A 24,155-nucleotide genomic window follows, 5' to 3' on the forward strand; every position below is an offset into this window, starting at 1 on the left:
TCTTTCTTTCTTTCTTTCTTTCTTTCTTTCTTTCTTTCTTTCTTTCTTTCTTTCTTCTTTTTCTGCAATAGGCCAAAATGTCTACAGTTGATATTTATGTTGAACCAAAGAGAGTTGAAACCTTCTCATTTTAGGAAATCTAGATTATTCGAACAATGATGTAAATCTGAAATCTCAGAGGGCTCACATATTTTCTGTCATTCTAAGAAGTAAGATAAATTTCCCTGTAGGAGCTTTTTTCTGTTTGGGGATCCCCAGAAAGTCCCTATGGGGAACCATCCTTTCTGTTCCCCAGACCTAAAAGGGTGGTGGGAGCAGAGTAAGAAACAGAATGGATGAAGAGTCTCCAGGAAATAGACCAGCACAGTCTTCAGAAACATGATGCAAGCCCCAAAGGTAGTGTTATATTTTCTAGTAGCTGCATTTTAAAAAAGAAAAAAGGTGATATTAATTTAATAATAGATTGTATTTAACTCAATATATCCAAAACTATCATCCAAATATGTAGTTATTACAAAAATATTCACAAGACTCTTTTCATTCTCATTTCTATACCAAGTCTTGGAATCCGAGATACTTTTTGAACACTTCACTCTTGACTAGCCAGCCACATTTTAAATCATCAATAGCCAAAAACATATTGAAGAGCACACATATACCCTTCCTCTCTGTTGCTTCATTGGGCCCGTGAGACGTCAACTCTTTCTTCTCTGGTTGCATGTCTTATCATTCAGATCTCAGCTAGACATACCTATTCCGGAGAGGGACTGTACGACCCATTCCCTCTCTGCCCTACTCTAGCCTGTTCTGTGTTACCGCCTCCATTGAGCCGATTTCTTCCAAAGTGATCTTATTTGCTTACGGCTTTTTTCCCCCCTGTCTTCTCCACCAGAATGTAAGTTTCATGAGGGCAGGGTTTTTGGGGTTTTTTTGTTTTTCTTTTAAATCTATTTTGGTCTCCGAGCTCCCGGTGCCCAGCACCGTGCCTGGCACACGCGGGGCGCTCTTTTCACATTTGCAGGACGGAGGAATCGCATCTCTCTGGAACGCGGCGGCCGTGGGGGGCAGCCGAGCGGCGTGCACAGGTGGAGCGCCCACGGCGCGCGCGGCTGAGCTCCCCCGGCTCCCGGGTGGGTGTCGGTGAGTGGGTGTGCGCGGGGGTGTGCGCGGTAGAGCGCGCCAGCGAGCCCGGAGCGCAGAGCAGGGAGGAGCAGCCAGAGCGCTGCGCAGAGCCCGCAGCGCCGGCCGGGCCCGGCAGCTTGGAGGTGGGTGGGCCGTGCCGCCAGCCCGCTCGCGGGGTCACCATTGGCCGCCCGCCGGCAGCCCTCCGCCAGGAAGGCGGCGAGGAGCCGAAGAGCTGCTCCCGAGCCGGAGGGGGGAGCGCCCGGCCGAGCAGACGCCGGGGCGGACGCGCGGGATCCGCGCCCCCCACCCGCCCCCTCCCCGCGCTCCCGCCGCCGCCCAGCTCGTCTCCGGCGCTGGCGCCCACGGTCGGCCTCCGACAGCTCGGGAGGGACTCGGGCAGCTCCTGGGCGCCCGGGTGAGTGGCCGCGCGCGCTCCCCGGCTCCTCCCGGGCCCCGCCGCCCGCTTTTGCTTTCGCGGCGGCGGCGCGGCGGGGTTTGCCCGGGCAGCGCCCAGGGCAACTGGGAAGGCCGAGGAGGGGGCGGCTGGACTGAGGGGGAGAAGTGGGATCGCAGCCAGGAGGCACCCCCAGGCCCGCGGGCCGGGTGGGAACAGGTGGCGCGGGCCGGGCCGGGCGCTTTGTGTCGGGGCGCGGAGACCGGGAGCAGGCGGCCGCGCCTCCCTCGGCCGCTCCCTTTCCTCCCCTGCTCCCCCGGGCGGCCGCGCGCCGGGTCGGCCGGGTAACGGAGCGGGAGTCGCCAGGAATGTGCCTCTGGGGACTGCCTGGCTCGAGGGAGGGGAGAGGGTGGCCGCGGCTGCTGGGGAGTGCGGGAGCCGAGAGGTGGCGCGGGGGCCGCCGAGCCTCGGCGGGCTGGAGGGGGATGCTTCCAGCGAGGCGCGTTCCTCCCGGGCGCGGGCTTCATTCTTCCGCGGCGCCCCCGGAGGTGGGGAGCTGGGTGGGCGTGTGTGTGGAGAAAGGGGAGGCGGGGAGGCCAGTCACTTCCGGAGCCGGTTCTGATCCGCTCAGAGCGCCCTGCTTTCGGGGACGCGGACCTTGGGGTGCGGTTGTGCCCGGCCCCACGCGCGCGCGGGCGCTGCGGGGCCGGGGGCGTCCCTGGCGCGGGTTTAACAAAGGGTGCTCCTCTCCGCCGGGCGGGGAGGGGCAGCTGGGGAGAGGTGGGCTTCGGCGAGGCGAGCGGCTCTTAGCATGGGGAGGTCCTCTTCCTTTCCGGGTTGTCATTTTATTATTGTTATTGCTCTTATTTTAAAGGGCTGGAGACTGATGCATGAGGGGCCCACGGAGGCGCAGGAGCGGTGGTGATGGTGTGGGAAGCGGAGCTGAAGTGCGCTGGGCTTTGCTGAGGTGTGACAGTTTATCATGACTGTGTTCAGGCAGGAAAACGTGGATGATTACTACGACACCGGCGAGGAACTTGGCAGGTACAGGGGGCGCCCGAAGCGCCTGCCACTGGGTCGCGGGAATGCATAATATTGGGGCAGTGGGCAGCTGCAATTTGAATGCAATTTGAATCGGGCGGCTCCCTCTCCCTTCGAAGAGATGTGCAAATTATAGAGAAAGGAGTTACTAGCCCAGCGCGGGCTGGAAACCAGAAATAAACCACTTCATCCAAGGGGCTAGGATGGAGAGGCGATTTCAGTGATTACGTTGCAGAGGGTATTGATCAAGACCCCTGGGCAGGAACAGATTTAATTGTCTGCAGTAACTCTTGTCAGCGTTTGCCCTTCGAGATGAGGCAGACGCTAAGGTATGTTTGCGTCTGGAGTTAGGTCTTCTATGTGATTTAAACAGAGTACAAACTAATTAGTTGGCTTTTAAAATCTTAATACTTTCTGTCTGCATTTTCAAAGTAACAGGAGCAAGTAAGTATTGGTAGATCATATTTGGCGACTTGCCAGATGCTGGTGTTGGGTTTGGATTTTGAAACTTCCTCCAACCAGGAATTTAATTACCCCCTTGGTGTTAGTGGTTGCTTTGGTTTCATTTACAATGTTAAATTTTTAACAAATAAATGACGGAGAGTCTAATAGGGCTGTCTGGATTCAGAGCATTGCTTTGGGAGCTGTGTCTCTGTGTGTAAAGTCGTTCAGTTTCTAGGTAAACAAAGAATGATTATTTTGAGGCAGCTCCGGGCTGGCTCAGTTTCCCCTTGACTGGGTATTTGACAGGGTGTGTTGGTTGAGCTCTGGTCTAACTAGCAGAAAGCTGTTTTCACACCTACATTCAAATTCAATGTAAGAATTTGATTGTAGTGTGTTGGTACTGACTAAAGGATCTTGAAACAAACAGAAAGTGTGTATTTACTTACATTTGTATCAAAATATATATTTTTCCATATACCCCGGATGTTCTGATGCAAAGCAGTTTCTTCACTAGAAAGAAATTCAGAAATACCCACACCCCAGGTTACCTAATGAGAATTTCCACTGTGGAGCTTAACTAAATTTTTTTACAAGTTTAAGTAATAGTGCAGAATAAAAGCAATTTTGAAAAAAGTTACTGTAATAGAATATTTCTCTGTGTGTTTTGTATCAACTCAGGACATCACTGAGAGCCTGCACTTAAGAGGAGCTTCCCATCTATTGCAGATTTACTGAGTGAATACTTTAGAAAGAAAGCTCTCAAAAGTCATGTTTCCTGGATATGTTTAAGATTAAGGTTTAAGGGTGTGTGGTTGAGGTACTTGGTTTAACTAGAATTAAATCACTCTATTCCTGCGGTTTTCAGCAAGATGAGTGGTATATGGAGTTTTCCTTTGAGAGTAGGGGAAAAGGGTAGAAAAATATATTTTAATTCCGTTTGTGTTGTGTGGCCTGCTTATAGAAATTCTCTTAGAAAGAGGAGTGATTAAAATTAGATGAGCTGATTGCTTTATGGATTAAGTATATGACCTTATTTTCAGTAGGATCTTTTGCTAGAATTATGTGTTCTGAGAAAGAAAAAAAAAGTGAAGCCTCCCTGAGGCTGGTGGGGAAGTTTGTAATCTTTATTTTGTGGGCGAGATGACAGGCCCTCTTAGCTGAGCTGGGAGGTGGCCTGTTCACTTATCAGTGCATTTCACTCTGATTTGGCCTCAGTCTTGTTTCCACGAATAACTTTCTCCCCGCTGTGCAACACTAATTGACGCCTTGTTTGCTGAATAATTTAATTTATGTGACCTTTGAATTTGAAGGAAGGGCTCTGAAAAACTGGGAGTTGGGGTTTTTTTAAATAGAGCACATATGCCCTATATCCATCCAATACCAGCTGCTTTTGCTTTGCCTAGAAATGGGGGAAATGGTTGATTGTAGGGGGAAGTTTTTTTCCAAGTGCTGTGATTTTTGCATCTGCCTTGGAGATAGCCACTTCCCGAAAACAAGTCCTGACTAAGGCAGACACGAAGAAAAGAGGCTGCTTCGTGTGTCACAGAAATGAAAATGGGCAGTTATTTAGCACCAATGCAAGGCTGATCTAAGCAGTGAGTGATACAGGGACCAGCGTATGGATTCAGCACTTGACCTGGGTGTCTTTAGAAGTCATCTAAGTGATAGTTACTCTCCTAACTTATGAATATGCGGAGACCAAGTCCATAGCGAGAGAAGGGAAGACGGGTCCACTCAGTAGTGTTATTGTTACTACTTTACGTTGAGGAAAAGCAGGAGCGTGTGTATGTATAAGTATGTGTGCATGCACGTGTCTGTTGGTCTGTGTATGTTAGTGTGTGTCTACCCAGGACTGTGCTACCCAGGACTGCTGTAAAAGCTCTCTGTCCCTGTAAAGAACTTTATAAAGTATTCTGGTTATTGCAGTGGTGATCCAGCAGACAGACCATGGGAAAGATATCCGGTTTCCAAATCTACCTCTGCAACTTGCTAGCTTTATGACCTTAAATAAGTCACTCACCCTTTCTGACCCTTAGGATTCTTCATTTTTATTTATTTATTTATTTATCTATCTATCTATCTATCTATCTATTTTTTGAGAGGGAGACACACACAGCATTCGTGCATGGGAAAGGGCAGAGGGGGAGGGAGGAGGAGAACCTTAAGCAGGCTCCACGCTCGGCACAGAGCTCGAAGCGGGGCTCGATCTCAAGACCCCATGAGATCGTGACCTGAGCTGAAATCAAGTGTCTGATGCTCAGTCAACTAAGCCACCCAGGCTCCCCTCCTTCATTTTTGAAGTGAGAGGTTTAGTGCTTGTGTCATGGCTGTTGTGTAACACATGTAAACATATTTTCATCAGCAGTATAGAGTTAAACAAATGCAGATCTCATCTGCAGGCCTGGCTGAGACCTGTGGGTGTTGCAGGCAGGCTGCGGACTTGGCCTGCAAGTCAACGTACATCCAGGTATCTGTTTACCAATTTGGGGAAGGGAGGCCTTCTGGGAAAAGGGTCCTTGGGGAGACACTTTGATGTTGCCCTTGGCCTCCCCATCTGAGTCAGAGTGAAGCAGCCAAGCCTCCACGTGGAAACAAATTCCTGTAATGAGCAGGACCCCCGTCCTTAGAAGACTGTTTGGTGACCTTCCGTGTTGACTCTACGAGGCCCTTTGGGGTCTCACTCTCTGTCTCAGGAGGTGGAGCAAAGCACTGCTTCCATCCCATGGAATGGTTTCTGGGAGGAGTTCTTATAAATGCAGATTTCTCCATCTGCTGGTCCCCTTGGGTCCTTTTAACGCCCCAGGGTGCCTCAGCCACTCTTATCAGTTGGCACTTGGAAGGCCACAGGCTGGCTTGTCCCACCTTTGGGCTCTGGTTATGTGGTTGGCAGTGGTTCAGCCTAACCTGTGAGCCTTCTAGACACTTCTCTGAGCGCCTCTTTCCTGGGGAGCAGGCCTTCTTTCCTCTTCCGCTGTCTCACCTTACACGATCTTAAGACCTAGGTCTTCCCTCCTGAAGAAATCCCACCACAATGATGTGCCCCTTCTAGAAACCAAAGATGTGCCATCTGAATCATTCTTCTGTGTTGGTATGTGACCGCAGCCGGCTTCGTGCCATGCTGTGTCCTTGATCTGTGTTGTTGTTATTCTTGTGTTGCCTCTTGTAGCCAGCTTGAACGTTCTTTTTGGGTGAGTTCCGCGGTCTTTTCTCCCGAGGGCACAGAGTGCGCTGTGTAACACCAGGCGAAAGCTTGACTCATGCCTGAACAAACTAATGCAGGTTGGCAGGTGCAATATCGAGACCAGAATGGGGATTTGAGACATAAATGATGATGTGAACGCTGATGCTGATAAGCATGCAGCGAGTGGTGTGGGCCAGCCTTAGTATACTCATTTGGAAAGTGAGGAGACACCTGCCTTTATAGGGTGTTGTGGGAGTCGGAGACAGTGGCTGTAAACATATGACACACCGTCATTGCCTAAGGTATTATTTTTAATAACCTGTTGTCCCCATCCTGGTGTTTACCATATTGTAGAGTCATTGCTTCTTTGATTATCTGCTTTCCCCACAGGTTGTCACAAGGTTGCGACCTTGGATTTGCTCATCATTTTTTATCTCTAATGCCTAATTAGGTGCATGTCAGTAGGGGCTCAATAAATGCTTGCTGATGGATGAATGGATTGATATATGCAAAGCACCGTGAACACACACACGCACCCCCCCACCCCACCAACATGTACGTACGTATAGCCCTCGATAAGTGATGACCCTGGTGGAGGTGAGCTTAGGATGTTAAAGTCTGCAGCTCATAAACATCAAAGCTGCTTTTCCTTTTGTATTGTCTATGCCTGAACAGTAATATGCACAGCAGCCAAAATTTACAAGCACAAGATCAGTTTTAAACAAAACAAAGTGGAGCCTTAGAGAGTTTACACTGGTCGGCTGGTAGCTAGAAGCTAATAATTCAAATTTAAAACATTCTCCCTTTGACATAAAATCCATAGGCATTTTAATTGAAGTAAGGCTTTGTCCTAAACTCCGAGAGTCGGAGTACATCATTCCTTTGGTTTACTGCGGACTGCAGGGGTGGGCCCTTAGAATTACGGCAGGCCTGTGTGGATGGAAGGAGGAAGGACTTCTTGGGACGTTTCCTCTTTGGAAGTGGGACTCACAGGCCCACTGGGTTGACTAGGAGATCATCCCGTAGGACAGCGCTGAATGTGATTTTTTTTTTTATTTGTGTTTCTCAGATGTTTCCTTTGATAGGAGAGGCTGCAATGTTTTAAGAGAGATGACGTTCAAATATATGTAGCGGAGGTAACGTTCAGCAACTTTTTTTGAAGTATAGTTGACACACAATGTTATGTTAGTTTCAGGTGTGCAACACAGCGATTGGACAAGTCAGTGTGTTACAGAATGCTCCCAAGTGTAGCTTCCCTCTGCAACTGTATAACACTGTGTTAATATCATTGACTATATTCTGCATTCAGTGATTTTGAATTCTGTGCCTCTTAGGAAGGTCTAATAATGGTCTTCCGGGGTGTGGAGAGAAGGCGTGGTGATGGTCATGAGTGGCAGTTGGCTGGATGCTTGCTTGATGCACTGGGAAGGCACCTCTGGATCACTAGGCATAATTTAGGTTGGATGGGGCCATGAACAAAGGGGGTTGAGGTTTTGTTGATGGGGAGCCAAGAAGCATTGAAGCCGACTTTTGGGTCCCCTGTGCTCTGTTACGCTAAGCCTGTATCTTGCCCATCCACTTAGGAACCTAAGACCCAATAGCATTGGCTGCCCCTGCAAAGCCATGAAAAACACACAGTAAGCTTACAGAAATGGATGCTCAGATTAATTTCAGTAATTACATATGGGGGTTATATCGGGAGAGGTGACATTGGCGACATATCCTCTTACCACCCAGCAAAGTTGTGACTGCTTGAAGGCAAAGGCCATTTCCTTCCGGGTGGGGTAGAGGCAGGGAGGGCATCTGGGTGGAGAGGCACGAGGGCGTGCTGCTGGATACTCCTGAAAGTGGAGTGGTGCCGAGGCAGGGCTCTCGGAGGCCCTTTGGGGTCTCACTCTCTGTCTCAGGAGGTGACCTGTGAGTTACAAGGTCAATTACATAGTCTGACCTCTTGGAAGACCCCCTGGCTTCCTGCAGGGAATTTCATCCTGAATCCTTAATTCTAGCCATCTGCTGTGTGTGCCTAAGTTAACCAGGCATTTGGTATAAATGCAACAAAGCCTAATTTTGGTAGAAACTTACTACTCATCGTGAGACAAAGAAGCAGCCTACTGGTGGGGGAGGGAAGGGGCTCGCATTGGTGAAGGTCAGCCCAGAGACCCCTGGACACCCAGACCTAGAAGAAGCTGGAGTGATCGCTGGGTCCTCCCTTCTTATTTCATCTAGTGGGTGCTTAGGTCAAGTGGCTTTGTTAAGCAGCTCTTAGTAGGTAGCAGGAGGCGGGCCCCGAACCCTGGCCAGGCTTCCTTAGCGTTCTTCACGCTACTTAGGATTTGACAATTTTCCTTTTTTGGAAGCCAGATGAAGCTGATATTTAAGAAAGGTGATTTGGGCAGCCTGCTGAGGCTAATCTGTTTTAATACCTGCGTTGGAGAGGGTGGTTAGAAGAGCTAGTAGCCACCTCAATGAAGGTTTTATGCCCCCCTCGCCCCCCACCAGCCAGGGGCTTACTCTGGGCACAGCACTCTTCCTTGGCACTTTCCTACCCACAGAAACTGCTTTCCTTTTCCCAATGGCTTGTGCCCCACGGTTATGAATGTTGTTAGTGTGTGGCATAGTTTGACCCAACTCCGAAAGTTAATAGTTCAGCTTTTTAGAAAGTTCACAGAACACTCTTATTACTTTTTAACCTTTGAGTAGGGTAGTGTGTTAAGAGTCATGGCCCTGCCTAGTGGGCCATCCCCTACATGACAAAGTTTTTCGTTTCATTAAGTGGCACTCGTCGGTCTGGTTTGGGGCTGGTATGTGATTGTCTGAGACTTGAGGTGGAAGGTGATACTGAATTGTTTTGCTTCGGTTTATTGAGGTAAATTATCACAACAGAATGCATCATCTTTCAGCCTTGAAAGAGATGATATGATAGTGTAATTATTTAGAGTAAATCCAATTTATCACTTTGTTAACATTCTAAATGAATTCCTTTAAATGTGCGGTTAGGAGGGAGAGGAGGGGAAAAAATTGCCCTTCGGTTTTTCTATATCATCTAACTAAATGGGATTAAAATAACTGTGTCTAACTAGTGAATCTTTCTTAGGGAAACCAGAAAGTGCTGTACCTCTCTCTAGATTCAATGCACCACGAGGGTTGTTACAATGAAAAGTTGGAAAGCCTAAAATGGTTCCTGTCTTATTTTCGACCCCAGCCCAAAACAAAACAAACAAAACAAAAAAACAAAACAAAATCGGTCATGTGCCTGTAACTAACCTCTGGTGTAGGTCACCAGTGTGATCCTGGGTGGCTTTTATTTCTCACTTCTGTCCTTTTTTAGGTGACGTTATGAGCTCATGTGGCTTAGGGATCACACTATGGCCATTTAAGTAATGTTACCTCCCCCTGAGAAATGACTGCGGGGCTTTCCTCTGTGTTCTACGACATTTCGTCGTGAGCTTGAGAAATTTTATTCAGCATCCTAATGTATATTGAGAGATGTCAGGAGAGGAGGTGGGGCGAATGTCGTTGATCTTTTTCCCTTTATAAACACGTTCAACTTCAGACAAGGAACGTAATGTTTGAGAAGATGAACGCTGTAACCTGCTGATCTCTGGTGTTTGGAAAATTTATATTGATGGTCCTTATATTCGTAAGCCTGGTGGTTTTCGGCTGGGCAATTTGACTCCGAGTGTGGACTCTCTTTTGGGACACATTTTCTGTCAAAACTGCCTAATCGTTCTTACTTAGATCTAATGTGATGAACAGGGCTGGTGTAGCTCAAATACAGCTGATACTGTAAGGGTTCACCTGTAAGGAAGGAGCTGATTTCCATTCTTCCCCATTGTTCTTTCTGCAGCTTCTTGTTTTCTGCCTTTGAAACCACGCACGCTTTTCCTTTGTCACTTAAAAACGGTATTTTTGTCTTCCATGCTCTTGTTTGAGGCCCCCAAAAGTAGAATTCTCCCATTGAAAGATAAATGTAGGGAACATATCAGTGCCCCTTTTTTTGATCTGTCATGAAAAGGATTAGCTTTTCCACTGAGCAGCCTACAACTCGCATGTCTGTCTTTGAGCAGGCTGTGTATGCAGAGGGTAGGTATGACTTAGGTGAGGCAAGGCAAGGAACAGTGACGGAGGGATATGTTGGGACAGAGAAAGAGTGGCTTGGGGCAGAAGACAGAAGAGGTCACTAGCTGGAGCTGACTCAGTTCTTAGGTTCCCATCCTACTTTGAGACGTTGCCTTGCTTCTGTGTGGAGTCCCAATTTTTTTTTTTTTTTTTTTTTTTTTTTTTTTTGCCATCTGTGGTTTCTGGGTAAGCAGTGTGTGTGTCTCTGGAAAAGTGATGAAAGGCTGCAACCTTTTGAGTGTAGGATTTAATAGACTGGGAGTTACAAGCTGCTGCACTTTACAAACAACAACAAACTAAGCTACAGGCACTGTAGGTATACGGAATACCTTCGAGAATAGACTTTTGACAGCCAACTGCTGCTGTCCGGGATGCTGATACACAGAGGAGCTGTCTGTAGAAATTGGGTAAGCAAAAACAAAAACGCCAAGAAGTCACTTGCTATCTGACGAATCACTATCTTATTGGTATATAAATCAGTATAATTGAAAGCAGCACCTGCCCGGGGTTTCTGCTGTGCACCCGGGACATGAATATACAGCATTGTCTTTCTAAATGTTGTCTTTGCCCCTCCGAGTGTATGCAGTGTTGGCATGCAGGGGAGCCTGGGTGGCTCAGTCGGTTAAGCGTCCAACTTGGGCTCAGGTCATGACAAGCCGGGTTCAAGCCCCGCGTCAGGGTCTGACTGACAGCTTGGAGCCTGGAGCCTGTTTCAGATTCTGTGTCTCCCTCGCTCTCTGTCCCTCCCCCATTCCCCCTCTCTCTGCCCCCCCCCCCGTTTCTCTCCCTTTCTCTCTCTCTCTCTCTTTTAAAAATAAATAAACATGAAAAATTTGGGGGGCTGAATTAGCATGTGAACAGCTTTTTGTGAAGCCAGAAACTTCTACTGAGTTTGTCCTCAGGAGCTCCTCTGGCTTCTGATGAGCACAGGTTCGTTTTCCTTCCCCACTGCGGTGTATGAATGGCCCCTCTCCTGGCTTGCGCACGCCGCAGCACAGACCATCATTGGGGTGGCACCAACATGCTCAGGGCAAGGCCTGGCTGACTTAACGGCGCTTCTGCTCCTTTTCCTCCCTAATGTCACGTTTTCCACATTGTGCCAGTGGAATGAAGTGGAATCCTCACCTGTCATCCCGTTTGGCCGTGAGCCTATAAAATGACTTCTTGGGATTCTGTTCTTGGCATTTCTTTGCACGGTAATTCCAACAAGCTTCGGGAGAGCTGGAAGATATTTACAGTTTTCCCATCTAGAATTGATGAGGGCTGGCCCCAAGCACCGTCATATATTTTCCCTTACGTAGAGCTTCAGGCGACTGGTTCAGTTGTTTGGGAGAGGAAGTGAATTAGTACAAATGGAATCTTTTCCAAGATGAAGTTGTGTCAGTCTGTGCTCTCCCCACCCCTCCTCTGGCACGAGGTAGCTGTGCTCGGAAAATACAGCAGTGGACAGGCGAGGGGAGCCTGAAACACGCTTTGAAACACGAAGTCCCTTGGTTTTGCTAAATGCAAGGCAGGCGTGGAATGAGTGTGTCCTCTTTTATGAATATTGCTGATTAATAGGGACCATCCTTTGTAGGTCTCATCTTCTGAGCCATGTTCTCCCTTTGATGAAGATAATAAAAAAAAAAAATTATTTACGCTAGAGAGAAGTTATCACCTGGAGAAAAAGAGGCAAGGAGGAAATAACCTGGCCATTTTCAGTCCACATCCTTCCCCAGAGCATGTCCCTGGCTATTCCACCAGGAAGACTGTCTTTCTTAGTTTTTATGTTCCTTAACAATCTGGAATATAGAAATGACCATTTGTGTACTTTTGCAGTTGGTTTATGCATGCGATTCTTGGCTCTCCCTCTGGGTTGTAAGTTTCTTCTGAGAGTAGAGAACATGGCTTTTTGTCTCTTACATTGGATGGGATTAAATTAAGCACGCATTTGGCCTTGTTTATTTGCCTAATGCAGGTACATATGCAGAAATTAGAATATGGCTCAGAGCTTTGGACCCAAATCCCTCATTCCACAATATACTAGCTGTTACCTTGGGAAACTCACTTGACTTCCATGAGATGCAGGTGTTTTCCTGTTAAATGGGAGTAGAAATCATACCTACCTCATATGTTCGTTGTGAGGGGCTCCTGGGTGGCTTAGTGGGTTAAGTGTTCGATTTAGGCTCAGCTCATGATCTCACGGTTTGTGGGTTCGAGCCCCACATCCAGCTCTGTGCTGACAGCTTGGAGCCTGCTTCGATCCTCCCTATCTCTATCTCTCTGTCCCTTCCCCGCTTGCACACGTGTGCATGCACTCTTTCTCTCTCTCAAAAATAAATAAACATTAAAAAAAATACGTTCATCATGAGGTTGTATATAGTGAGTGTAAAGTGGTCTAGTACCCCGCATATATTAAATGCTTGAGAAGCAATGGCTGCTTAACAAGACAGAATGAGAGGGAATGGCATGGTGAGGGTATGGGGACTGTGTAACATGCTTTTGAATCTATGTATCAGAACCCTACCTCTTCTCCATCCATTCCTTATTTCCCTACTCAGGTTCTGGTCTGGACACCTAGGGAGGGTGGGGGTGAGGGCTCATGTGTCACTTCCTTCCTCCTTTTCTTCTCCTTTCTCCTCTGCCCTTGGCTCAGTCTGCAGGGGTGGGGGGTGGGGGCTCATTCTGCCATGTTCGACTTTGTTCATCTGATCTGTCCTTGTGGGTGTGCTTGCTCTGGGCTGGTGGGCCCTCACCCAGGACTCGGTTTGTGTGCTGGGCTCCCTCAGCGGGTCTGCCTCAAGTGTGGTAGATGGTTCTTCGAGTTCCTGAGAAACAAATGAGCAGTTTAGCTGGGCATTCAAAAGTTTAGCTGGGCTGCTAGAGATAGGATGCCAACTTGAACCTCCACGCAGACGCCGTGGGAAGAAGGAGGGGGGAGCTTCTGTTAAGGATGTTCTATTTAGATGGAAAGAGATGTGTCCAGGGAAGCCAGGGCGGCTGAAGCTGCATGATGGCCAGGTGTCAGCTGCTCGAAAATGCTCAGAGGGGTAGCCCTCCTGGCATTGTCGGGAACCCGAGGCAGGTCAGCATGCAAATTCAGTTTTCATAGGGTGTCCTTCGGTACTTGAAAAGCCTATTTCGTTCTTCTAGCTCCTTTTTAAGTTAAAAATTGTCTCAAGCAGCCAGATAAGACCCTAGGAATTTGATCAGAGAGACACATCACTGATTTTTGTTACAGATCTTTATGGAAAAAGAGGTCCGAAATGAGTGTGTGGGCCCCCGAGTTCCTGACCAAAATGAGCTTGCTGCAGAACACAAGACCTATGGCAGATCCGGGCCTCCATTCAGTTCTGACACGTACTGATTTAAGATGTGAAAATGAGTGTTTGGCCAAGCCCAAATCGCCCGTGCCAAGAAAAGCCTATTAGGATGGTGGCTGAAAGACTGAATTGTTAGGAGGTACTTAATGGCCAGGAGGCTCCGCCAGCTGCTGTGGGTAAATGCCCACTTACACATTTGAGTGCCCGTCCCTGTTCCCCTGGGCCAGGGTCTTGTTTGTGCAGGGAGCATGGCTGCTGTTCAAGAGGCCACTTTAAAAGGATGCTTCCTTATCGAGTGGATAGCTTTAGTTTATAAAAGCGACATTAGATGCTCGCAAATTTGAAAGGGCAAACACTTGGAAGCTGAGTCTGGGTGGGGAGTCGAGGTAAAATATCAGGGAGTGACACAGCTAACTATAAGCAGTCAGCATACAGAGAAGAGACCGTTGAACCAAAGAGTCTTGTGCACCGTAATATCTGTTCATTATCTCTTCCTTCATCCAGGGTGGGCTGCGCGTCTGAATGGCCCAGCCCTTGCTGATGTGTTCGGCAGGACATTTTATCTCAACAGGTCTCTAATCCTGTAGAGTAGACGGACTTTCCCCAGTCAATGGTAATAGAAAGCCCAAGTAAGAAGAGAGAGAAACCAAGTATGGAAACTGTTTTTGGCGTTCAGGCAGGGAGAGGTCGTTCTGACCCGGAGGGGTCATTGATTTCTCTTCATTCGTTAACTCACATTCTTGTGGGCATGTAAAAATGGAAGCAGGTGAGCACCTGGGGGATATGTGTATGTATCTCTGTCCTTATGTTCCTTGGAAGAAAGTGGGAATCAGACATGAAGCAGAAAATAAGGAAACCGAGATGGACTGGGAACCCATGTAGACCGGGGTTTGGAGGTAGGCATTGTAATCCACATTTTACAGATGAGAAAACTGAGGTTCAGGAAGCCACTGGCCTTGGATAATGTGTGTAAAATGGCAGAGGTAACCCTTCGAGACCAGAACTGCTCATCTGTGTCTGCGAATTGGGTGGTGGGTGGTGTAGCTCACTTTGTGTCCTGTTCCTTGGTCACTGTCCTGGAGGGGAAGTTTATTTGTTTATTTTTTTGTTCTTTAATGTTTTTTTTAAATTATTATTATTGAGGGTTTTTTTAAAAAATATAATTTATTGTCAAATTGACTTCCATACAATACCCAGTGCTCATCCCAGCAAGCGCCCTCCTCAATGCCCATCATCCATTTTCCCCTCTCCCCCATCCCCCCATCCCCCCTCAGTTTGTTCTCAGTGTTTAAGAGTCTCTTATGGTTTGTCTCCCTCCCTGTTTGTTTGGTTTTTTTTTTTTTTTTTTTGGAGGAGAAGTTTAAAGAACTCTAGAACATCTAGCAGAGTGCCAGCTCCTGTGATGTGTTCAGTGCAGGTTTCCTTTGTTCTAGGCACTTCTCAACCTTGGCACCTGTGATAGTTTGGTGGGGATTATTCCTTGCAGTGAATGCTGTCTGGGGCACTGTGGGATGTTTAGCAGTATCCCTGACCTCCTTCCACTGGATGCCAGTAGCACCTCCGCCCCCGCCAAGTTGTGACAACCAAAAATGTGTCTAGACATTGCTACGTGTCTCTTGAGGGGCACCACCCTCCCCACAGCCCATAGAGAAGGAGTGGGCTATAGGGTCAAGACAAGGAAGTGTTGACTAATGGGTCTGAGGGCTGGTGCTTGCAGTAGGCAAGCCAGGATCCTGCACCCAGTGGGCAGAGGCAATGCGCTTGAAGGAAGCTATTGAAATTGGTGTCCAGAAGTCTGGGGCAGGTGATGTCTGACGTGCTGTCCCAGGAGTGGGTGGGTCTGCTGTCTCCCAGAGGTCTGGGGTGGGATTGGCAGTGATTAAGACCTGGAGAGGCTGCTGGTCAGACTTCCAGATGTCACTCCCCTGGGCGTGGGTGCCTCCCCCAGCTGACAGCTTGGTTTCTGCCGTGCCCCTCCCTCCTGAGCAGGATGCTGTGAGTCACAGCTGGGATCCCATTGCTGCCTGACCTCTCTCCACCCCACTGTCTCCCGAGGGTGGCATCTGCTCCTGTCTTGATGACTCTGTTTTTAACCTGCTTAATAGGTGTTTTTGTTTTGTTTTGTTTTGTTTTGTTTGTTTTATACTGATTGCTAATTTTAGGTCAAAGCTAGGTAATTCCTACTTTTTATTCTCTTTTCATTTCTTTTAGCCCCCGGTTTCTGCCTGGATGGTGTAGCGTGCTGTGTGACAGTTGGGAGCCCACATGCCCTAGTTACTGCTCATAGATCCCTTCCTCCTGGCAGGGGCTTTGAAAGGTAGAAAGTCAGGTGGGGGTGGGGTGGCCCTAGCAGGAGGTGGAAGAGTGTTTTGCCCTGTCTCCCAGCTCCCTGGGGACACGGAGACAGGGCGCTTTCATGGAAGTCAGCTGGGGAAGCTTGCCCGTAGGGGAGGGTGTGAAAGGACCCTGATTTGGGGGATGTTGAAGAAAAGGGAAATGTGTCATCAGGGTGATGGCAGGAAATGAGTCCACTTCTAGCCGTTCAGGTGAAGGTTATAGGACGGCCAGGTACCCACCGTCTGGGGATCTGATAATCTGCCTCAGCTGAGCTGGAGCCACGGAGGAGACCTACCAGCAGCATGTGTCATTTTAGGGAAGAAACACCCTGACCTCTGTCTCCCTCTTTCCTCCCCTCCAACCTCCTGCCAGTGCCTGCTGTTAACCATCTACAGGAAAACACAGTGGTGCCATGTGTGGGGACAGCCTCCAGGCTGGGCAAAGAAGAGTGTAGAACACATTGGGGGTGGGGGGTGGAGATGGAGGCAATGAAGAATAATCAGGAAAGGGACATCCATTGGTGACAATAGTGACCTGGGGCCGGGTTTGTATGTTACTGTTACCCTCTGTTGTGCAGGTGATCAGAATCTCTGCCCTGTCAACATGTGGGACCTTCCTCTCTACTCTGGATGCTGGGTGTATATTCCATTTTGTTCAGGAGGTCATCCTGGGCATCCGACTTCAAAGTGATGACCTCCTCTTGCAAACTTCTGGGGCAATTTCTCTTTGGAACATTCATGTAGCATTTAGATTCCCCACCATTGCTTTGCTCACTACCGTGTGTGTGTGTGTGTGTGTGTGTGTGTGTGTGTGTGTGTCTTCCCTGAATTGTAAGCCCTTCGAGACATCATAATTCTTTTGTTCCTAGCATCTTGTAAGAAGGTATTCCAGAAATACCTGTTGTTTGATGATCAGTTCCCTTAACTGGTCATCATCACAGAAGGACGGTAGCCATAGTTCCTGAGTTTCAAATGTGGACAAATAATCATTAATGGGTTCTTTAAGATGCATAGTGTGTTCTCATCCTTGGGATAACCCTGAGAGGTGACAGCCCCCCAAAGGTCCCCATATCACAGTGCTATCTGCAGGGGAGGATGTGGACAGAACAGCTTTGTCTTTTCTATTGCAGTAGAGTGAGGATTTCCCCAAACTCTGCTGGTACTTTTGACCATGTTACATATTCTCAGGGTCATATATATTTAAGAATTTCAAAGTATGGGGGTCAGAGGGGAGTCTAGTGGGAATAAAATGTGGTTGACCCCATTTCAATTACAGATAGCAGAGGCAGTAGGTACCTGGTACTGATCTGTCCCGTGTCACAGCTGGTGTGGTTCTCCGAGAAAGCAGCGCGTGTCTGTGCTGAGTCTGGGAACAGAGCCTCTGTGGCACAGCCGTTTGCCCTGGAATATTTGCAGTTTCTAAGTGGAAACTAAGGGACTCGTGTTAAACCTTCTTGCAATCTGCAGTTGCCCTGGCTGTCAGGCAGTTCTGTCAGATCTGCTCTCATTTTTATATAATGCCTGAAAATGGAGGTTTCACAAAGGAAAACGGAAATCTTAATATAGAATCAACTTCTTCCCCAGTAGATTTCAATTGATTCTTAGTACATGTAGAAAGGTGTATCGTGTGTTCTGAAAGGATAGGGTTTAATTATGGTTTAAAATTACTTCTATAGGAAGTGCGTGGAATTATACCCAGAGTGAAGAAACAGTGCCTCCGGTAGAGTCGTGTAAAAGGGTTGATGGGAAAACAGGCATTGGCAGCCGAGCCTCCCCTGCCTGGGGCAAGTGTGGGGACGGTGGGGGCCGGGGCTGTGAAAGCACCTGCTGATTACCCCTGAATTACCCCTGAGCAGATAAGGACAGGGACAGCTGGAGACAGTTTTCAGTGCCTAGCTCTTGTTCCTGGGGTTGCACTCCCTTCTGTGGTAATAAAGAGATCATAGGCCGGAAGACAGGTTCTGGAAAGCCACACGACAAGGGGAAGGTTTTTGAGAGCAGGTATTTTAAAATCAGCCACTGTGGGGTGAGGGAAGAATCAGGACGTTGGTAACAACTGGAATTCAATTTTATAGTTTCTTACTGTCCCACGAAGGTGGTAGGAAGTGTGTTTTTTTTTAATGCTCCTTTTACAGACTGGGGAACCAGAGTTCATGGCAGCAGAGAGCTCAATTTAGTGGTAACTGAACTGTGGGCGTGCGTGCATATGCATATATTATATGCGTGTGTGTGTACAACACAGGTACACATGTATGTGTGTACATGTGCACATGTGCATTAGAGATTTTACTGATATAAAGGATGTATAACACAATTCACAAATACTAAGATGTGTGTAAATTCCATATAGCCGTTTGCATCTCACAGAATGCTCTCCTTGGTTTTTGCTTTGGCTGACCTGTGGTTGACAATATTTTGACAAATGGAGTTGCATTCCTATTTGCTAATTCTTTTCCCAATAAATACATCACCATTAAATCTGACATGCGATCTGCTGTTAGACTCAGCCTCGTACAAATTATATTCATTAAACTGAACCGTTTTTCAACTTCACTGCCAATTGCAGTAGTGGTAACTATCTTTTTTAAGCTCTCGGTGTCATTGTAGGCTTTGGGACATTATTTGATTGTATATTATTTAACAGTGGCTGCGTTTAGCAGGCTCTTCCGATTCCTGCAAAATGAACAGAACTCTCTCGTGAGCTGGCACAGGCAGGCTGGAACCTTCCCCTGTGCCACTGTTAAGGTCTGAAAAGGCAGGTGCTTGTTTGTCTTACTCAGTCCCAAGGATGGTGCTGAATGTCAGTGACAGACGCAGGAATTGTTGGTAGCATAGGTGTGTGAAGCTTCGAGGCTGGGCTGCCTTCTGGTGGGACATCAGCCCTCGAGCAGTGTGACGCAGACAGGAAGGGAGAAGACAGCATCTCCTTCTATGTTTTTTACTTCCAGCTTTATTTAAGCTGGTATTTTTCTTCCCCATCTTCTAGGAAAGGGAAGACTTTTGTGTCAAGCAGTGTGGTGACTTCTGAGGTTCCGTTCCGTTACAGGGAACAAGAGAGTCGTATCCCTTTATGTCTTCTGGAATAGGTGACATATTCACATTGGCATGGAAGTCAAAGGGGATGTGCAGGGAGAGGTAGCCTCCTTCTGTCTGTCTTCTAGTCACCAGCAACTCAGCTTCTTGAGATCCATCCAGATAGAGTCTACATGCATTTAAGTCAATAAACTTATAAATATTTTCATATTTTTACTGAAATGCTATTCATCTTGTTTTGCGCTTTGTTTTTTTCACCTGGCAACCTATCTCGGAAGTCATCCTGTTACTGTACAAAAAGAAATGCCTCTTGCTGTTCTGGTTGTCTGCCGTAATTTATTTAACTCTCTCCCGATCTAGGTGCTCGTAGGGTTCTTTCCTAACTTTTTTGTTACAAATAATTCTGCAAAGAATTCCTTTGTGTAAAATGTTACAGTTATCCGTAGGATAACTATATTCAACAAAGTGGCAAGAACCCAACCCTGCTGTTGCAGCAGGGTTGGGTTCTTGCCACTTTGTTGAGTGTAGTTTCATTAATTTTTAAATATGAATGAGTATAGACTCCTTTTCATGTGTTTAAGAATTTTTTGTGTTTGTTGTGAGCTTTCAATTCATAGTTTGCTCGTTTTTCAGTAGCTTTGTAGACCTCTATGTGTGGGGGCTCTTCATATATTACAAATCGCTTCATGTCTATGACATGATTTGTGCATCTTTTTTCTAGGCTATGATTTGTCTTTTGACTTTGTTTCTAGTGTTTTCCGTCCCATGGATAAATTTGTGTATTGTGGTAAAATACACATAAAATAACATTTTCCATTTTAACCATTTTCAGGTATGCAGGTCATTAAGTGCATTCACATTGGTTGCACAACCATCCCACTAATCCAGCTCCAGAACATTTTCATCAACTCAGACACCTGTTTTTTTTAACATGTCAAATTTATCGAATTTTTTTTTTCATTTGTTGAGGGTTTTATGTCACAGTTAGAGAGTCCTTTCCCATGTTGACTTTGTTAATAAATAATCTCTATGGTTTCTTGCAATACGTTTGTGGTATGTTACTTAAATTTAAGTCTATGATCCATCTGGAACTCATTTGAGTATAAAATGTGAGGTATGGTTCCAAATATATTTTTCCCAGAAAGTGAGACCTTTGATTGCCAGTTGGTCATCAAACATGGTGTGGGGACAAGCTGGATTCAATTGGTGGGGTCGTGTCTGGCATTTCAGTAGCTATAGGGAAATGGTAAAGAAGCCATTCTGAGCAGTTTATGTGAATGGTGGGGGGACCTCAGAAATAAGCTTGACCTAGATTGAGGAAATCTCATTCTAGGAAAATACAAGCTCCCGGGTATTTATGTTTGCTAACCTCAAATAGAATCCCAGACATGCTCGTCAGTACTTTGTCTGAACTTGCTGAAAGACGGTCTATTTGTATCCCTGCTGACACAGTTGGATGGGATCTGTACAGCCCACAGGACAGAGCTTCCTGTCTCTCAGGCAAGGACGAGCATACTGTGCCCTGCCAGAGGCTGTAAAGGAGGCGAGGAAGGGGGTGGGCGTTGGGGCTGAAATCTAGCTGATGCTCGGGGGCCTCTGAAAGGAAGAGGGGCACTTGTTCATGATTCACTCAAAGGCTCCGAATAGGCCAGAGGTGCCCTGACACTAGAACCCAGTTTCCCGAGTCTCTAGATTCACTACCGAGTACCCTTCTGGAGCTATCCTCCCAGGCTCCTTGAGAGGAGCTTCAGAAGTACCCTGCATTCCAGGTGTGCTTGACCCCTGAGCCCCTCACCCTCAGGGTAGCTGGCAGGGCTGGGGCATTGGAACCCCCGGGCTCGTTATCTCAGGCCGCAGGCAGCAGAGACATCATTGCTGTGTGTTCCGTGAGGTGGGGTAGGAAAGGTTGGGAAGCCTTGAACTTGCATCTTTCTCAGAAGCCTGAGGTGAAGCTGGGTTGGGTTCCCTGCCAGAAGCACCCCCTCAAAGAATTCCAGGGGACACCTGTCACCTTCCGTCCACATCCCAAACGGTGTGACTGGTACATCCTGCGGTTTCCCCGGGGTCCCCTTTTATCCCATGGTAGCCTGTGGGTGGTCCTGTGGATGCAGTTGGGGTGGAGGAATATGTCTTCCAGTGTGGGCAGGGAGCTCCAGGACTTACTGCGTCTCTATTTTTCATCGAGCTTAGCTCAAAAATGAGTTGAATTAATGAATGACACAATGTCAAGTTCCAAAAATAAGCAGAGATAGTCATTTTGTCAGGGCAACTGTGTCCAGGCTGGGGACTTCTGGTCTACCTCCTTTTCTGTGTGTTTTCATCTCTTCCCTCCAAGAGCTCTCCGAGACGTGGCACTGGGGCTGCTCCCCTGGTTGCCCAGCTGCCTGCCCACTGTGTCTGGTGTCCCTGGAAGCTTCAGTGTTTGAGGAGCTGAGTTCCCTGTCCCTGTTGCTCTCATCAGGGTAAGAGGTCAGTTGTTCTGAAGGACATGACCAGTCATTTGAGCCATAGCTGTACAGAGAGATGGAAGTTTGTTTTGAAATATTGAAGTGAAATTTACCTAGAAACGCTAAATATTTCAATTCTTTGTTGAGTTTTGCTCTTTTTCCTGATGATTCGATGTTTTTTGCCTTTTTCTCCCAGGTATAATTTGCATACAGTGACATTACACTTTTTTTTTAAGTTTATTTATTTATTTTGAGAGAGACAGAGCGCAGGAGCAGGGGAGGGGCAGAGAGGGAGAGAGAGAGATAATCCCAAGCAGACTCTGCACCGTCAGCGTGGAGCCCGAGGCAGGGCTCGAACCCATGAACCGCAAGATCACGACTTGAGCCGAAACCAAGAGTCGGATGCTTAACTGACTGAGCCACTCAGGCGCCCCAGGCATCACACTTTTTATCATGCAGTTCTGTGAATTTTAACAAAGGCATGGTGTCCTATGACCTCTAGTGCGGTCAGAATGTACAGCAGTTCCCTTATCTCCCCAAACTCCCTTGTACTCCTGGTAGCTAGCCCCTGCCTCCCCCAGCATCTGGCAATCACTGCTGAGTCTTCTGTTCTCATAGTTTCCTTTTTGAGAATGATATAGGAATGGAGTCCTAGTGTATGTGCCTTTTAAGTCTGGCGAGCGCAATGCATTTGAGATTCATCCATGTTGTTGGGGTATCAGTTCATCCCTTTTTATCATTGAGCAGTATTCCCTTGGATGAATATGCCACAGTTTATCCATTCACCCACGGAAGGGCATTCAGGGTTTTCCAGTATATTTTTAATATTTTGACTACTTCCATCTGTTAGTGGGTGGGAGGCGTTCTAGAGAATCGCTATGGTACTAAGCAAGCATGTTTGGTATCTTTCTTCAGGGCAAAGCTTTTGGGCAACATCCTTCAAGACATCCAGTATAATTGTGCTGAGGGTCCTTTAAGATGACGGTGGTAGTGGTGGTGTCACTGTGCCCGAGTCTGGTTGACACCTCACCAACTCAGCCATCCTTAATTATTCTCTACCGCTCTCTTTCGTGAGTGACAATGCCTTCTTTGATGTTCAGGCCAATTAGAAACGTTATAAAAGCATTTCTCTGCAAACTCAGAACTCAAGCTAAACCATTTCCATATGCTGTTTTCTACTTCAAAGACAGTTGGAGGATAGTTTGACACAATTTCTTCCCTTTAGAACAGGGTCTTAGCAGTGGGGCCAAGGAGGAGGGGATAGAAAGAACCCCCTGAGGACATCCGTCTTGGGCAGCCTCACGACACGGACACCTAAAAGGGTGGAGGACCAAAGATGTTAGTTGTCTGTAATTATTTAGCTGATAGAAACAGAACTCTGTAAACATTCTGTGAGAGCAAAGCCTGCTACAAGGCTGCACATCCCAGTGGGGAGAACTGATGTCTGCACGCTTCACTGATAGGTTGTATCATGTCCAGCGACCCTCTGCCTCCTTAAGCGTTGATCTCCTAGAGGCTGAAAAAAAGTCCCTAGAGTAGTGTTGAGGAAACTTGGATTTTGACCTTGACAGTGTCGTCTTCAGCATTGTGCGTACTTCAGTTTCTCTTTGTTAGGATGAGGGGCTTGGAGAGGATGGGCCTCTTGGGTCTTTGATACTGATCTCACCGCCTCCAACCCAGCATATGGTTGCTCTTTATATCTGCTGGGTCCGTGAATCTAGAAGCAGCAACTTGGAACCTCGGGGATGCTGGGCTGCCGTCACTGGTCACCAAGCGTCAAGGGTGGCCGTGCACTGTGGTGGGCCAGGCCTTAGCTGGCTGAGTCACCCTAGTGGAGTACAGATGCACTTGCTCCTGCTGAGGTGAGATTCTGGGGAAACTTCTCTGATGCTCTCTGAATCCAGGCCTGTAAGGAGGATGATCTCACAAAAGACCCCTCATGTAAACTTTAAAAGCCCTTCATGTAAATGTGCATGCAATACTGTCTTCCATTAGCAAGTCTATCAAAACACAAACCCAATGGTTGTGTTACCAAACACCGAGCTTCCCTTTGAGCTGTTACTGGCTGCATTATGTGGTTATTTCACATCCTTCTTTTCTTGCAAGTGACATTTAAAATACTTCTCCTTTGAAGCACGCATGTTAGGCCGGGAGGAAATCTGAGAATGGAATGGGATCTTTTATCGAAGACCTTACCTGCAAGTGATCATTTGCCAGCCGGAGTACGGAAATCATTAATCCTTCTTTGCTGCTACATTCCTAGTGACTTTGAAATGGGAAGTCACATTTCAGAAGTATGTTGCACTCATACATCCCACATTATTTCATGCACTTAAAGACAGAGATAGTTTGAATTCCATACATGGTTACATCAAGCCATGTTTGTACGGAATGTACTGGAAGCTCATACTGACGTGCAGCGTAAGACTAGCATCCTTGCTTAAACACTCACCTACGTCAATCAGACTTTTTGAGAACTTCAGCATGCCTAAGCATAACAACGCTTCGTCCATTTGGAAGCTTATTGTTAGAATACACTGTCTGTTCCTTCTTCTCCGTGTGCCCTTCCTGCAGAGAGCTACGCACCAGCCCTCACCTCCTTCAACCTTTGCTCAGAATCACTTTCGCAGTGAAGCCAAACTTTACTGCCCTCTAAAAATCAGCTCTCACTCCACATCGTACCCCGTTTTCTGCCCCACGTTTCCCTAGCGCTTAGCACTTCTAACATGCTAC

At 47.3% G+C, this 24,155-nt stretch overlaps 1 protein-coding gene across 8 annotated transcripts in view; it reads left to right on the forward strand.

Moving 5' to 3' along the window:
- Positions 1-119: 119 nt before the first annotated feature.
- DAPK1 (death associated protein kinase 1) overlaps positions 120-24,155 on the forward strand; it is a 188,603-nt gene continuing 164,567 nt past the window's right edge. For 3 of the 8 annotated variants that reach the window (XM_049611489.1, XM_049611922.1, XM_049611966.1), the window contains exons 1-2: positions 1,275-1,540; positions 2,394-2,563. In XM_049611489.1, coding sequence (XP_049467446.1) covers positions 2,502-2,563 — 62 coding nt within the window. In that variant the 5' untranslated portion in view covers positions 1,275-1,540; positions 2,394-2,501. The other 5 variants (XM_049611764.1, XM_049611634.1, XM_049611563.1 and 2 more) reach the window with 5 other exon arrangements.

This window comes from Panthera uncia, chromosome D4 (genome assembly GCF_023721935.1).
Source record: "Panthera uncia isolate 11264 chromosome D4, Puncia_PCG_1.0, whole genome shotgun sequence".
NCBI lineage: Eukaryota > Metazoa > Chordata > Mammalia > Carnivora > Felidae > Panthera > Panthera uncia.